Here is a 14915-nt window from a genome sequence, read left to right as displayed (position 1 = left end):
GAGTTTATGTTTACCTATAAGCAAAGCTTTTCCACTTATCACCAGTAGGGGGCAGTAACATTTTTGGAGAAAACGTAGCACTGCTCACAACCAACTGAACCTTATTAAAGCATTCAAGCATGTTGTCAAGATCTGGGCTGCTTCCTTTTCTCCTCTGGACAAGGACATATTCCTCAGCATTAAAAGGACATTGGTTCACTATTCTTGAAGAGCATTATGTCATCTGTTAGATAAAACCTTGAACAAGAGAAAGATGTGAGTTCTCAAATGGTCAAGCCAAAGTCTTGATATGATGGAGCGGCGCTAAGGCAGGACCTGAAGCCGGTGGTTCATGCAGACACCCATAAAACATCAGTGTTGTCTGAGTTCTATAAGGAGTGTGCAAAAAATCCCCCAAGTTTTATGGCAAAGATGGATTATTAGATGTAAGAGGCATCTAGCAGTGAAACATGGCATTTAGCAGTCATAATTAAGGCTTACAGCAAAGAGAGAGAGAGAGAGAGAGAGAGAGAGAGAGAGAGAGAGAGAGAAACCTTCATAGCTAATCAAAATGAATATGATCAATATGAATTAATGTTATGTATTAAGGTTTCTATCAAATCCATCAGAGTGTCAACCAAAGACATGTATATCTGACTTTTAGTACAAAACAGTTAACATGCTTAATTTTTACTTACACACATTTACTTACGTTTAAAAAGGGCGCTAGAAATAATGCAGAATATTTAATGCAGAATATTAAATGCAAATTTTAAATGAAAATAAGCCTTGGAGTACATTTCACATGTTATATTTTGCTTTCAACACACCTTTGTGTGTAAAATGCGTGAAGTAATACATGTGATGGTGCACTTCAAGTTGTCATGCCCTGATCTTGCAAATATGAATTCAATGCATGAAACCTCATATGGATAATATTTAACCACATTAAAAAAATCAAACCACATGCTGTCCATGTGAAAAGTGAACATCGGAAAAATGTCACAACATTGATAGGCTTGATGTGGTGGTCCTTGATCCACATCTTGATTAGCCTGGCTGTGTGGCATGAATCATTGTCCTGCTGAAAAAAAAAACCTGGACAGGACCTTTCCTGGACAACCTTGTAACTGGCCTGATTCAAATGCTCTTCACAAAGACGAATGTGCCCAATTCCAGCATTGCTGAAGCACCCTTACATCATCACTGATCCTCCACCTAATTTCACAGTGGGTGTGAGACACTGTGGATTGTAGGCTTCTCCAGGTCTCCATTTAGCCATTAGATGACCAGGTGTTCGACAAAGCTGAAAATTGGACTCATCATAGAAGATGACCTAACCAGTCCTCAACGGTCCAATACTAATGCAAACCTCAGCCTGACTCTTCTTTGCTTCTCATTAATGATGGGATTTTTTCTAGCTTTGCATAACTTCAGCCCTGCCTCTAGGAGCCTGTTTTGAACCGTCCTCACTGTGCACTTCACCTCAGCTGCCGTTTGCCATTCTTTTTGCCATTTGATGAGTGACATTCGAATGAGTTGGCGATCATCCCGGTCAGTGGAGAGACGCTATCTTTGAAATTTTAAAGATGGAAGCAACCTGACACTCACTGCATCCCTCTGCCAGTAAAGCCAGAATTAAGCCCTTCTTTTTCTCACTCAAAACCTTATCTTTTCAACTCTGTTGGCATGGTGAATAGTTTTTATTTGAGTCCAATTACTTTTGAGGTACTACTAGCATTGTTTTTCCCATCCAGCTGATTCTATTGGAAGAGAATAGTGATGACAATAGCAGTTTCATGCTTTTCCTTGTTAAATAAGATTTGCTTTAGGTGATCACCTGATCAATATATCATTCTGATGTGGTGTGCCTGTGTTGGAAATCAACAGACACTGGAATGGAATGGTTTCTATACATGTAGTGATGTTGATTTAAGAAAAAATGTTTAAGAGTGGTGTTTTTTTTTTTATAGCTGTATTCATTGGTAAGTTATCAAATAAAAGATTATTTTTTTCCCACACAAATGTTTCTATCTTTAACATAAATGATAATACTAAACCTACTTCTGCTCTCTGAGATGCCCCAAGTGCCTAGGTATCTAAAATTAGACTGCGTTATCTTCAACCAACTAAGATCTGTGTAAAGTTATTCCAAAAGAGGTAAAAACATCTCATACTGAAAGCCAAGAGTTCCCTGAATTATTTTTTATCAGACTTGTGACTGGTAATAAAATAATTCATTTGTTTATACTGATTGAAAATGTCTGATAAGTTTTCAGATAAGATTTCTATTCCATCTGTGGAATGTAACACCAGTGTACTGGTAAAATGGGTTCTGACAAAGGAACATAACTTCTTAGCAATATCAGCAGTACAAATAATAATTTCAGATTAATTTCATTGAGTTTAACACAGTTCTGTTCTGTGCAACATGTCTGTCAGAGGTACAAGCTTAGCATTAACATTCAAATTGTGCTACTAATTTTAGTGCAACGAGAACTTCTTGTGTGTGTGTGTGTGTGTGTGTGTGTGTGTGTGTGTGTGTGTGTGTGTGTGTGTGTGTGTGTGTGATGGCTACCCTCTTTCCACACACATACTTGAGAACAGTCTATTTCCTATTTTTACACAATTCTTTTTCTGGTCAATCGGTGGAAACTTAGTTGTGCACCACTTGTATCCCAGTTAGCTGCAGATTTAAGCTTGGACTGTATTCTGACTCATTTGTAAATTGATTTGGATAAAAGCGTCTGTGAAATGAATGCATGTAAATGCATCTAGAAATATTACAGGGTTCTAGGAGGTCAGCCAGCTAAAGGCTATTTTCCCGTATCTTCTGAAATGGCTCTTCCTTTTCTAAGTGGAAGTGAATCCCCCGTTTCTTATAGTCTGCCCTGCAGAAATCCAGGAGAATGATTGCATAGTGTTATGTTAAACTGGGTTTAAATTGAGTTCAGGAAACAAATCTGAGATGAAAATCATTGGAAATTTATTAAAATGATTGGAAACCACTTTGCGTTACAACTTTAAATGTAGGCCAGATGACACAGTTTAGAAAATAGCTCTAGCTCTTCCAAGTAACTCAGTGTTGGGAAAAAAATCACACCAAGCTGTTTTCTTATTTCAATTATTTAAAATTGTATGAGTTGGATTGCACTGACAGCCTAACGCACCCAAATCATTCACTAACATCCCAGCTTTGTAAACCCTGTGTGCATGTGTGTTTCCCTTATAAAGCAGTGTCTGTGTCTGGTTATTTTCACAGCACTGCTGCATGACTTCTGTCCAGGGTTGTCATGTTTGTTTTGATGGCAACTGAATCTGAATATTAATCTAAGTACACCTGCTTCATAACAACTATTCCATTTCTAGTCATGCACACTTCACGTTTAACCCTTTTATTCATCTTATTGCTCTTCTCGTTTCTTCTTGTCTTCTCTGACAGATGCTGCACTTGTATAGCTGCTGACTATGACTCAAAGCCATATTCATAACCTGAGTTTAAACTTTAAATATTTACTGATTATTCTCTTTCTCTCCTTCCTTCTTTATCTCCATTCCCTTTAATCCTATTTCCATGGTAATATGAATCACATTAGCTTGTGTGCATGTGTGTTCATTAAAGGGGTCACTTGTGTGTTTGTGTCTTATAACCAGGATGTAATGCACCCAGTGCACTACTCATTCTGTATATTTATGACCCCTGTCTTTCATTTCAGACTTTTATTCGCTGTCCAGCTCTGTTTTTAAGCAGCTTGGATCTTTCACCTCGCCGTAGTAGAGATCAGTATCAGGTTGTGCAGTCCTGTTGTCTGGAAGAGAGGCTCTTGAGCAGGCCTGGTGCATGCTGGGAGAGCTCTGGTGGATGCCAGTGATCTCAGGAGATTGTCCTGTTTCAGCTAGTGAGTGAATTTCATACTTTTCAACATCCTGTATCTGACTGAAAACAACCAGAGGAGCTCTGACAGGTTCATCAGGAGTGTGACTGGAACAGAAAGAAAGAAAGAAAGAAAGAAAGAAAGAAAGAAAGAAAGAAAGAAAGAAAGAAAAAGTTATGTTGGCACATACATTAAGGAAATTGTTTTTTTATTTAATTATTTAATTATCTGTACTTTTCATTTTTACTTTTTCATTATTAATTAATTATTATTTCTGAGAACTGTAGAATCTCTTTGGTGATTATGCTTTTTGTCACTACACAAAACTATGCTACTTCTTTTATATAATAACTTGGACCCCAATTCTCCACTAGATTTCCTCTTTGTTAGTTACATTCCAGCATATTCTGTGCCCCAGTGCCCTCTGGCTATGGTGTGTAGTATAAAATGAAGCAAACCAGCATTCCTAGTCTCAGTTAGTGTTCACATGACCACTTGAATAGGCCAAACAAGTCATCTTAGTGATTTTAAAATGTAATGAGGACTTTTATCAAAATGTTTGCTGAGTCTCCAACTTTTGGGAAAGTCAAACACATGGGAAGGTTTAAAGTGGCACTCAGTGAGTAAAACCCAACTTTGTTAAATGCCGTGAGAACATCATTTTCCACCTGAGTTATAGATCTCTCCTCTGACTAATGCCCTCTTTATGTAGTCACTGGCTTTTTGAGAACAAGCATAGTTTGCCTCAAGGCATAGTCATTTTCATTTTTCATTTTCAGTCATTTTCTTTCCATTTAATAATCAATGGTAATGGTGGAATGTTGAAGGTTTGGAATATTATTTTTTATACCTAAACCATTGATAGTTGATGCTGATCCAGGATTTTTAAACAATGCATCGTGGTTTTTATGATGCTGTTCATTTTAGGTATGTTCTTGAATAAACTCCAGGTGTAGTTATATTTTCTTCATGTGACACATTAATTGCACATAGGTCAAATTTATTCAGTTAATTATGTAACATCTGATGGGAAATGATTGCACCAGAACTAACTTATGGGTAACCGGTGAGAATACTTATGCTATTATTTGTAATTTGCAAAGTATATTGATTTTCTTCCTCTATACTTTATTATGGACAACCTTGTGTGGATTCATGACACATAATCTTTATTAAATCCATTTCCGAGGCATTTTCAGGCATTTTCAGAATTAAAATGAATTCCTTACCAGTGTTTTTGGGAGTTGTAGATACGGTAAGAGGAAAACATGTGAAACTCCATAAAGTCAGCAATTCAAATTCAATTTATGTGAAGAATTACTACAGAACATGCTCTTCATTGGATAGAATACTATACTATGTAATAGACTGTCAGAATAGATTAGAAAACAGTGTCTCTAGTATCCTAAGGAAAATCTAATCTAGGCTGAAAGTGTGTAAGATATGTGTCTGGTTGCATATATCCATTTCCATTTATTCACTTGACTGATGCGTTTACAAAAAGGGACAAAAAGGAATATTCCAACAACTAAAAAGCCTTGCTCAAAGACTCCACAGTACTTGGTGGTGTTAGAATTTGAACAATCTCCTGATAAGTAATCAAACCCTTAAGCAGTTCTACCATGAATCATGATGATGAAAGGATCATCAAGCAACAGGACCATGGAGTTCTTATTCATGGATTCTTATTTTAGAATGAAACGTATAGGTCAATAGTATTGGGACACATTGTGGCCCCTGATAATCACTAAGGAGCATTGCATCTGAGTATATAGCTTGTTGCTGTGGTTTTTGTCCATTAAATTTGCAGATACAGGACATTACAGAATCCATGCCTAGGACACTAAGACACTAATACACTTACCATCCATTTTATTAGGAACACCTGTATACCTGCAGATTCATGCAGTTATCCATTCAGGACAGCAGTGCAATAAAAAAATCATGCAGATAGTAAAAATTTCATACATAAAAAAAATGTCATTCTCTAGAGTTTATATAGAATGGTGTGGATAAAACACTAAATGAGAGACAGTTCTGTGGGTGGAAATGTCTGTAGAGAGATCAGAGGGGAAAAGCCAGATAGGCTCAAGCTTCCAGGAAGTATATAGTAACTCAAATCATGTTCCTCTTCTGTCAGTCAAGATCAAGAGTCTATTATGGGCACAGATTTACCCAAACTGGAAATTCTGATATTTATTCTGAAGCTCTTGACCCTTATCTGCATGATTTTTTGTGCTGCTGCCACTTGATTGGCTGATATGATAACCGCATAAATAAAGCAGGTGTACAGATGTTCCTAACAAAGTGTTTACCAATCAGCATGCATTTAGAAAACAAACACTTGTTCTCTGAAACAAGCATGCGATCTTAGTTTTTTGAAGATGCTGGATTAAAACTCCATCCCATCAAGATTACCATCAGTATAATCTCATCATAGTCTACATAACCACATTCACTGTCTGGCCGGATTCAATCAGAAGAATTTGGAGCCTTGTTAGTGTGGGAAGGATGGGAGAACTGATGGATAACGATTGCTGATAGGCCATGCAAGCACACGGTCAGACTGAGAAAGCCTCTCAATCTGATGTTGTGAAAGTGAGATTGCATTAGTACATGTGAATCGATTGCTGGTTATTTTGAGTATGCCTTTCTTTAACTGTACGGGCACTGTGTGTTTAAAATAGCTGTCAGTAATTTAGCATTACATAGTGTATAGCCTCCCTAGCTATAGATTTGATATTTGAATTGCAAACATTTAGCAAACTTTATCTGGTTCATTATGAATTTCCAACCAATCCAATGGTGTTATGTTCCTAGAAATCTGTTATTCATGTTGCTATGACTTACCTGACCTGTAGGACCTTGACTTCAGCACACAGCTCCTCTTTCTCACTGCTTCCTAATCTTTCCTGTTGTGGTAGGATGAATGTTACCTAAAGAATGCAGCAATAAAATCTGTAAAGCTAACATAAACAAGTAATGCTGTCTAATAGGTATGTGGTCTTTTGCTGGTTTAGAATTTGGTTTATATCGATGCATATTTATGCATACTGATACACTGATCATGTTCAGAAACTGCTTGCAGGACAATACAATATAAGATATCCAATCATGTAAATAAAATCACTTCAGCTGAACATTATAGTCCTTCCTCATCCAGTGTGGTTGAATGCAGAAATGCTGACCTATGATAGTAAAGGCAATACATTACTGAATTCAGAATCTATTTCTTCAAACATTCAGTTTATATACAAAATACATCTGAAGTCTATAAAATATAATGTGTGCTTAGCAGAGTACAAACATTACTGAATGTGAATTACCGAATGTCCTCACCCGTGGATAGCACTGGCACATGCTCCAAACTGTCCCAATGCTCACCATCAACGCCCCCATTGTACAGAAAGTGACAAACACCTGAGGTTCCTCTACAGCCACCAAGAAGACTCCAAGTGCCACCAGCACCAGCCCCAGGACGATGAGCCCGTAACGGTAAGGCTTGTTCTGTGCCATGAATTATGTATAAAAATTTTAAAAATAATAAAAAAAATCTCTGAAGAACAAGAATCCAGTGACTTTAGCCACAGAGAGGTGAAAGTGATACTGAGTAGGCAGAACACATGTGATTGGTGGTTTGTGAGGCAGGATGAGAACAAAGCTGCCAGGATCATTGGACTGCTAATGAACTGTGACTAGATGACCTTCCCCCAAGCTGCACCTGTACTTCACCTAAGCACTTTCTTATAAGCAAACAGCAGATGTGTACTATGGTTGCTTTTGAGGGGTTGGACTTATATAGACTAATAAAGAATCTACCAGCATCTAGCAGTATTACACACCAGATAGTTCCATAGTTGGTCTATATCTAATATTTAATTGTTAAATGCATTCCAGAATTAACAGTTTAAAATGTGTCGTCATCCTATATTATCATTATAGTCTATAATAGTATACACTGTGTATGCTAGTCAAATCCAAAAGCTAAATCTGAACACTGTGAAATCATCATATCATGAAATGGCAGCTTTATGATACTAAAAGCTTTATAATGTACAGTAAATCCAAACCAAGATTGAGTTGTACAAGAACTGGCAACCATTACAGGTTAAGACTTGGTTTAAACATATCATGCTCAACATTCATGCTTGGATTCTTATTGCTACACACAGACATCATCAACTCTCCATGGCTTTTCAGCGCCAAAGAGACACAAAGTGGGCAGTAAATTGATTTAACCATTTTATTTGACATTAAACATCAAAATATCAAGAGTGACACATGAAAAAGTTTATACAAAAGATAAGCAAATACACAACACAAACATACAGTATATCTGACAGAAAATTCCTGTTGCATATAAGCCTGTATGCCTGTATAGTGAGAAGTGTAAAAAAAAAATAAAAAAAAAAAGAGAAGTTTTACATTCATTCAGGGCAGTGCATTGCTTTTATAACATGTCACTACACAAACTTGTGGCGAAATGAAAATCGAGAATGACCTCCTCTTAAATAACACTAGCTGGTCCAAGACGTTAAAGTTTATGAGCCATTAAACTGATCAGTGGTCCAAGGCACTACCAAGAATTTACATTGTTTAAAAAATTGGCACTGTCAGGATGAATACACAGTTAGAACAGAAAACGCTTTCAGCTAGCAAAGCAAGACCAGTAAATCACCATGCGCACACAAGACTTCTAAACACACAAGCTTTCAAACGTCTATTACAATCTAGTCTGTCCGTCAGTTCAAAAAATCTGTTCCCTTTCAGGGCCCGTATGTACCATAGTGATAGTGTAGCGGCATTAATCCTGGGATTGTATGATAAAATGAAGACTGTAAAGAGTAAGGAATGTGGGGTGAAGTATTTTGTCACACTTTCCTAATAGCAACATTACATAACTCTTCTTGGCACTGTCAATTCCTAGCAGGGATATTATATTCATTATCATAGTTTCCTATCTGTTTTTCATTTCAGATCCATCTTTATGTGTTTTATGCTATTCTGTAATGTAGAAATGCAAATGCTCCAACAGGCATTAGTCTAGATCTGATACATGAACTCCAGCTCAGTGATTGTCAGGAACAATTAGAAATGCTGTCTGAAAATAAGAACTTAAAAAAAGAATAAACTCATGAGCAAGTATAAAAGGAAAGAAGCTAAAATGATTTATATCAAATATGTTATTAAACACAGCTATGACTTTGCATGTGCTTTTACAGAAACAGCTACAGCCTTCTTTTCTCCCTTTCGTAGTTTAAAAAAAGAAAATACTTTTATAAAGTGTTCTTTGGATAGTTAACAGTTTTTCTCATAAGGAAACTTTTTGCTCTAGTATTCTATAATCGCCTTCTCCCGGCGGGCCAAAGTTTTTTTTTTTTGTTCCTGAGGAGTAATACTTTTCCACTTTATCCACCACTGTTTTAAAGTACAAAAAATACATAGCTAAATGATTTGCCTCAATCATTATAAAGAGATAAGGAGAATTGTTTTTCCCTGGTATAAAATATCTGGAAATCTATGTTTCCATAGAAATTGCAGAGTTTGTTTGCCCATCAGTGAAGGAGAAACCAAACCAAAAGGACACCCTGAAAATTGTGTACAAAAAGTACAAAAAAAAAAAACAACAACAAAAAAAACAGTCAGCTCATTTTTGAATCAGGAAATTGACTCGTGTCTCATTTTTTGCAGAGTTTTAGCTACAGATCGTACAAAAACATTTCAGCCATCTATTAGAAATAAAAAGTTTGGGGAAACTCAACTTCTAATCACTGAAATATTTACTCTGTTACAGATTTCCATCTCAGGGCCACTTTTAAGGAGTAAAAACAATTTTCTACACAGGGTTAAAGTTGCATGTACCAATACTTAGTATTATTAGGTCATATGAAGTCATATGACTAGCATTTAAGCCATCAATGAGGCAATGATATTTAAGACATCATATGCTACTTCCTAGAGCTCATCAGATGCTCTTATCGTGGACACTTATGGTTTTCAATCTGCCTGAGTGATTCACTACAAATGCTGAAAAAGTACAGTCTGGGACTCGGCACTTAGCTCTCAATAGCACCTAAATGGTTATCATCATTCTCATGTGGTCAGGAGGGCTGAGTCATGATCATTGCCGGATGTGGGAGTGTGGTGGTCTTCATGACAGTCTCATAGGATGGTGGAGGCTCCATGTCCCAGGGAGGTGGCGTTCCAGGTAGGCTGTTGAGAGTGTTGAGTATTGGAGGGGGGCTCTGGGCTGAGCGCCGCTCTTCTGCTGAAGCCCTGCGGATCCTGTCTAGCCTCCTGCAGACAATAAAATGTTACAATCAGTTGCTCACTGTGATGAGCCCAAATCATTTTTATATAACAAACTTATGGAAATTACTTGCTTAAGGTATAAAAGAAATTGCCATTCAATACAAGACATGATATTTCCTTCCCCAAATCTAAAAGCACTGGCTCCAAACTACTTGTTTCCTTTGGGTATCTCCTAGGTAATCCTTCCAGCTGGACAGCTGCTAATCTATTTATAATATATTTTATATTTTTTTAAAGACCTGCGAATTTATCATGTCCAGTATAGACATTCTAATGCTCCAAAACAAAACTAACCAAAGCCTTGTAAAACTATTAACTATTAAACTATTAATTTAAATTTCAGCAAAAATCTAGGCTAAGCTCCAACGCTAAAAATTGTATACAGTGTAATATTAAAGCATACATTATTATTTACAATCTATTATTAAGGTTATATCTGTAGCTTCCTCTACAGAAATTACACAGATGTCTTTAACTCAAACAGAGACAAGACAGATCCTGTCTACCTGCTGCCAGAATTTCAATCAAGTCTTCTAGCTGGCCAGAAGTTGAACAAAAAGTTGTACCTTTATTAGTCCTTGCCAGAAGCGTCTTTCCTTTTTCCTTACTTTCTCTTGTACTTCATTGTGCTTTTAGTATTTTAATAAAAGATCCTAATAAGTGTGTTTTGTGGCTAACTAGCAATATCATATGTTTAGGGCAGGAATCAACAATTGTCCGCTGTAACAGCAATTCATACAACCCAAACCTGGCAAGACTTGGGAATGCATGGAAAAACAAATTGCAGCCTATTCACTCGTTCGACTTTCTCATAATGGAGCAGACCCAGTGCTGAGTTTATTCAGTCAGCTGGAGTGTTTATGCTCTCATACAAACTCAAGTTGAAAAGACAGGGGTAAAAGGGGGCGAGATCCTCTATAACATTTTAGATTATGTCAGCAAAATACTCTCTCCAGCTCTTGCAAATTTCGCTTTATTATTTCAACAAGTACACACAGCTGATTCTGGTTTCTGTTAGCATTTGTTTTCCTAATCATGTGATTACCATCAAGAAAGCACAGAGATTTGGCATTAGATGCAAATCATGTCCTATCCAGCCTAATTCTGAGACACAAGTCTATCTTTGTCTGTTGTTCACCGTCTGGTATGAGACCGCTTTGGTAACATACCAACAGCTCAAAGGAATCAGATAAGCAACTTGCCTGCTTTTTCTTGCGTCGCAGATTTGCACTAAATTAAGGAGGAAGTTGTTAAGCAACCACTGAATGCTTTGTCTTGAAGTCCTGATCTAACAGAATTAACGCAGTGCACCACAGCAAAAGCAACCTTCAAACAGCTACATGTCTGTTTATAGTGATCTGTCCTTATGCTCTGAGGTATCTGATGTGTACTACAAGCTGTGACTAGTTTGGCTCCAACTCTGTGCCATGTAAATCAAAAATTTATAGAAGAAATTTGTGCTGCCTTCCCCTAACAAACTGTGCTTACAAAAGGCTGGGTTAAAGAACAGGGTCACAGTCAGTTCAGCATACTGAACCATCAAGTCTGTTATACACTGGATAACCCCAACATGTTTTATTCTATGTTCTCAACCTTTTTCTATTTTAATTGTTTAATCACCACATTTTGTGACTTTAATATTTAAGTATTAAATACAAAAAACACAAACCTGCAACCAAACAATTGCTCATTAATACTCACATTCTATTTACTTCTAAGATTTGGATGTTCTTTACATCTCTAATCCTCATCTCAATTATTTGCACAATCAATAAAATGCAAGGGCAACAACAATAGACATTCTTAGTTCCACCTTTAAAGGGACATAATGGTTAAGTTTGCTTGTTTACCTCTGCAAAGCGATGGCTTGCTCATATGTGTACTGGGTGCCGGTGCGTGAGTGCAGCAGAAAGTGACCTGGAATGGTCATGTTGTGGTTGCTGGACTTCATTACTCTGCAGAAGGAGTAGATGAGAACACCAAAGCCAAGGGCAGCGAGGGCTGACCCAAATGCACCAGTGTACACTGTAGCAAACATCATGAGGACAACACCGAGGGCCACCAGCAGCACCCCCAAACTCACCAGTGCTCTGTGGGGCAAAGACACATGGCCCTGCTCCTCCGAGCCATCACGCTCAGCCTCACTGCCCGCCACGCTGCTAAAACCAGGTGTCAGTGTGTGCAGGCGTGGCTACGAGTGTCGATGTGGATGTGTGTGTCTGTACAAGGGGGCTATTTTGCACAGAGCACAGCACAAAAGCCAGGCCAGTTTAGTGTCAGCTCATGTCCCCAAAGATCAAATCATAAGAACCACCTAGAGTAAGGGAAGTGAGGAAAATAAAACAGTTTAACAACAGATATCTGTGTGCTTATGTAGTATTAACAATTTAATTAAATGATACACAGACCAAAACTTGATATGTAATCTATATAGCTTTCCTGTTCCAACCCATTGTGACCTTTCCGATCCAGCCATGAGATTGATTTCAATAAACATTTCATTTGTCTTTATTGTCTTCATTGGCTTTATAGATATATATCTTGGCTGCACTTAAAGCTTTTAATCAAGCATATATTATGCAAATACCAAAACATTTGCCACAAGAGAAATTTAGGGTATTTTAAAATTACTTTTAACAAGTGAATCATGTCAAAATGGCAATAACTCTGATCAGAATATAATTACATCAATATTGCTATACCAGTTACTTCTCAGATCTTGTTATTTTGATAAAAAAAACAAAAAACAACAAACAGCGTGTGCCTAAAAAGCGTTGAATCTCTAAGAGGGCACATATTAAATGTGCTGTATTTCCAATCAGATATAAGATATTCAGCTATAAAAACAAACGTTTAGATACTTTTTTTGTTTTAAAAGACAACACATACACCCAAATAAAACCTCAATTCAATTCAGCTGCTCATCAGTATTCATCAGAAATGAATACAGGTTCAACAAGTAGCCATGGCAACACATCTGCCATGTTTCTAAACAACTGGGAATGTGTTTTAAAGCACCGATACAGATGTTTGACTGACGTTTGAGACAGATGTTTGACCGACTGTTACAGTGTATGAAGTTGGTGTGTAGCCAATCAATAGACGGATAAAGATATATGTAAAGATAAAACAGTTATTCAATGAACAGTAACGATTTAAGTGGGTTTATCTGTCACATGATATTAGAGTCAGTGCCACACCTTTTGGTTTTGGTGAACTGACACCAGTGAAAGAGAGGATGCCTAAATATTACACTATAATCTAATACACCAGGATGATTGATGATTTAAAAAAAAATAATAATAAAATAAACAAATCCACATATCGACATTTAAAGGCCTACAGAACGTGCAGACGGATGTAAACATCGTTTGTAACAAACAGACACGTTTACACGCGACACTGTATACAAACGTTATCCAGCTTCTCGCAGCTTACCATGTTACTGCCCAAGTAAATCGTATAATCCTTCCAGAAAGCAAGATGTGGACGGCTGAAGATGAACGTTAGCGGTGTTTAAGTCTAGAAGAAGCGTTGTTGGGAGACACAGAGATAAAAAAAAACCCGACTAAACACGATCCGCGCAGCTGCAGCTGAGTCACCATGAGCCGAGCCCCTCATTTCCTGTAGGATCCAGCGGGAGACACCAAAAGACGGCGAGATCACTGTGGTTTGGTCCGAGGAAACAGACGGAGGTCCCATTCATGCCAACAGAGTAACATCTACCTACCTGGTGTTCTCAAATCGCTAAAAACAAGCCGTGAGCAATGCTATAAAGCGTTAAAATGCTTTTTAACCGGACCGTTTCTGACTGTTCCAGAAACAGGGGAAGTTCTACAAAAGCGCAAAAAAAAAAAAAAAAAAAAGCCATCTGGACAAATCTGCGTCAACAGCTCGGATTGAAAAAGAGCTGAATTTATAGCTAGGAGTAAATACATTTACTCTCATTAGTGCACTCTGTGACAGCTGGAGAGATTGTATTTCCTCTTCCAGCATTCAGACAAAGCATGACAGAGCCGAAAGGAGGAACAATGTTTGTTTACATGGAACAGATTTAGTCTAATACTGTACCAACGTTATGCACCAAGAAAACTTTCTGGGATCTATTTGAGCTGAAACACTACACTTGAACCTAAAAACAAGAAAGAATATGTTGTTTTCTTATATTCCTACCTTGCAAGGGTGCAATTGCACGTTTTTTTTTTAAGTTTTAAGGGAATATATTTTCTGCTGTTAGAAATGCATCTTTTACCTGGAAACATGAATGTGGTAAGTTATACTGTCCAAAGTAGGTGCTGGTTGAACATCTGAATCCATATTTATTCCCCTTTATTATAAGATCCACTCTTCAGGGAAAGCTTGCCACTTTATTGGAGCGTTTATGATCATTCAGCCACAATGATGTCATCCCAAAGGTGTTGGGAATGTCATCTCAAAGGTGTTCAGTGGGATCGAGGTCAGGAGTTTGTGCAGGACAATCAACATATTACACATAAACCTTGGTAAATCTTCATGGAGCTTGCTGTGTGCACAGGGCTGGAACAGGCCAGTTTAGTTTATACTGTACAGTATAGTTCCAGTGATGGGATATTGTAATGCTTCAGGCATTGCGAGACAATTGTGTGCTTTCAAATTTGTGGCAGTCGTTTGTGGAAGGACAAAAAAGCGGGTATGTTGGTTTGCTGTCCACAGACTTTGGTGTCCATTTAGTTTATATTTCCCTTAATTAGAATTTAAGTTCTGAAGGAC

General features: G+C 37.5%; 2 protein-coding genes across 2 annotated transcripts; both read right to left on the bottom strand.

Moving 5' to 3' along the window:
• Positions 1 to 2943: 2943 nt before the first annotated feature.
• Positions 2944 to 7459, bottom strand: bsnd (barttin CLCNK type accessory subunit beta). The gene is made up of 3 exons (XM_060865044.1): positions 7194 to 7459; positions 6705 to 6790; positions 2944 to 3961 (listed from the first exon to the last, which is right to left on the bottom strand). Exons 1-3 carry the CDS (start codon positions 7368 to 7370, stop codon positions 3700 to 3702), a joined length of 525 nt encoding a protein of 174 aa, XP_060721027.1. The 5' UTR covers positions 7371 to 7459; the 3' UTR covers positions 2944 to 3699.
• Positions 7460 to 8083: 624 nt separating this feature from the next.
• si:dkeyp-51f12.3 (uncharacterized protein LOC107988041 homolog) lies at positions 8084 to 14111 on the bottom strand. The gene is made up of 3 exons (XM_060866659.1): positions 13605 to 14111; positions 12017 to 12480; positions 8084 to 10151 (listed from the first exon to the last, which is right to left on the bottom strand). Exons 2-3 carry the CDS (start codon positions 12205 to 12207, stop codon positions 9956 to 9958), a joined length of 387 nt encoding a protein of 128 aa, XP_060722642.1. The 5' UTR covers positions 12208 to 12480; positions 13605 to 14111; the 3' UTR covers positions 8084 to 9955.
• Positions 14112 to 14915: the final 804 nt, after the last annotated feature.

The sequence above is a fragment of the Tachysurus vachellii genome, chromosome 3, assembly GCF_030014155.1.
Source record: "Tachysurus vachellii isolate PV-2020 chromosome 3, HZAU_Pvac_v1, whole genome shotgun sequence".
Taxonomy (NCBI): domain Eukaryota; kingdom Metazoa; phylum Chordata; class Actinopteri; order Siluriformes; family Bagridae; genus Tachysurus; species Tachysurus vachellii.
This window is presented reverse-complemented; position numbering and strand designations above follow the sequence as displayed.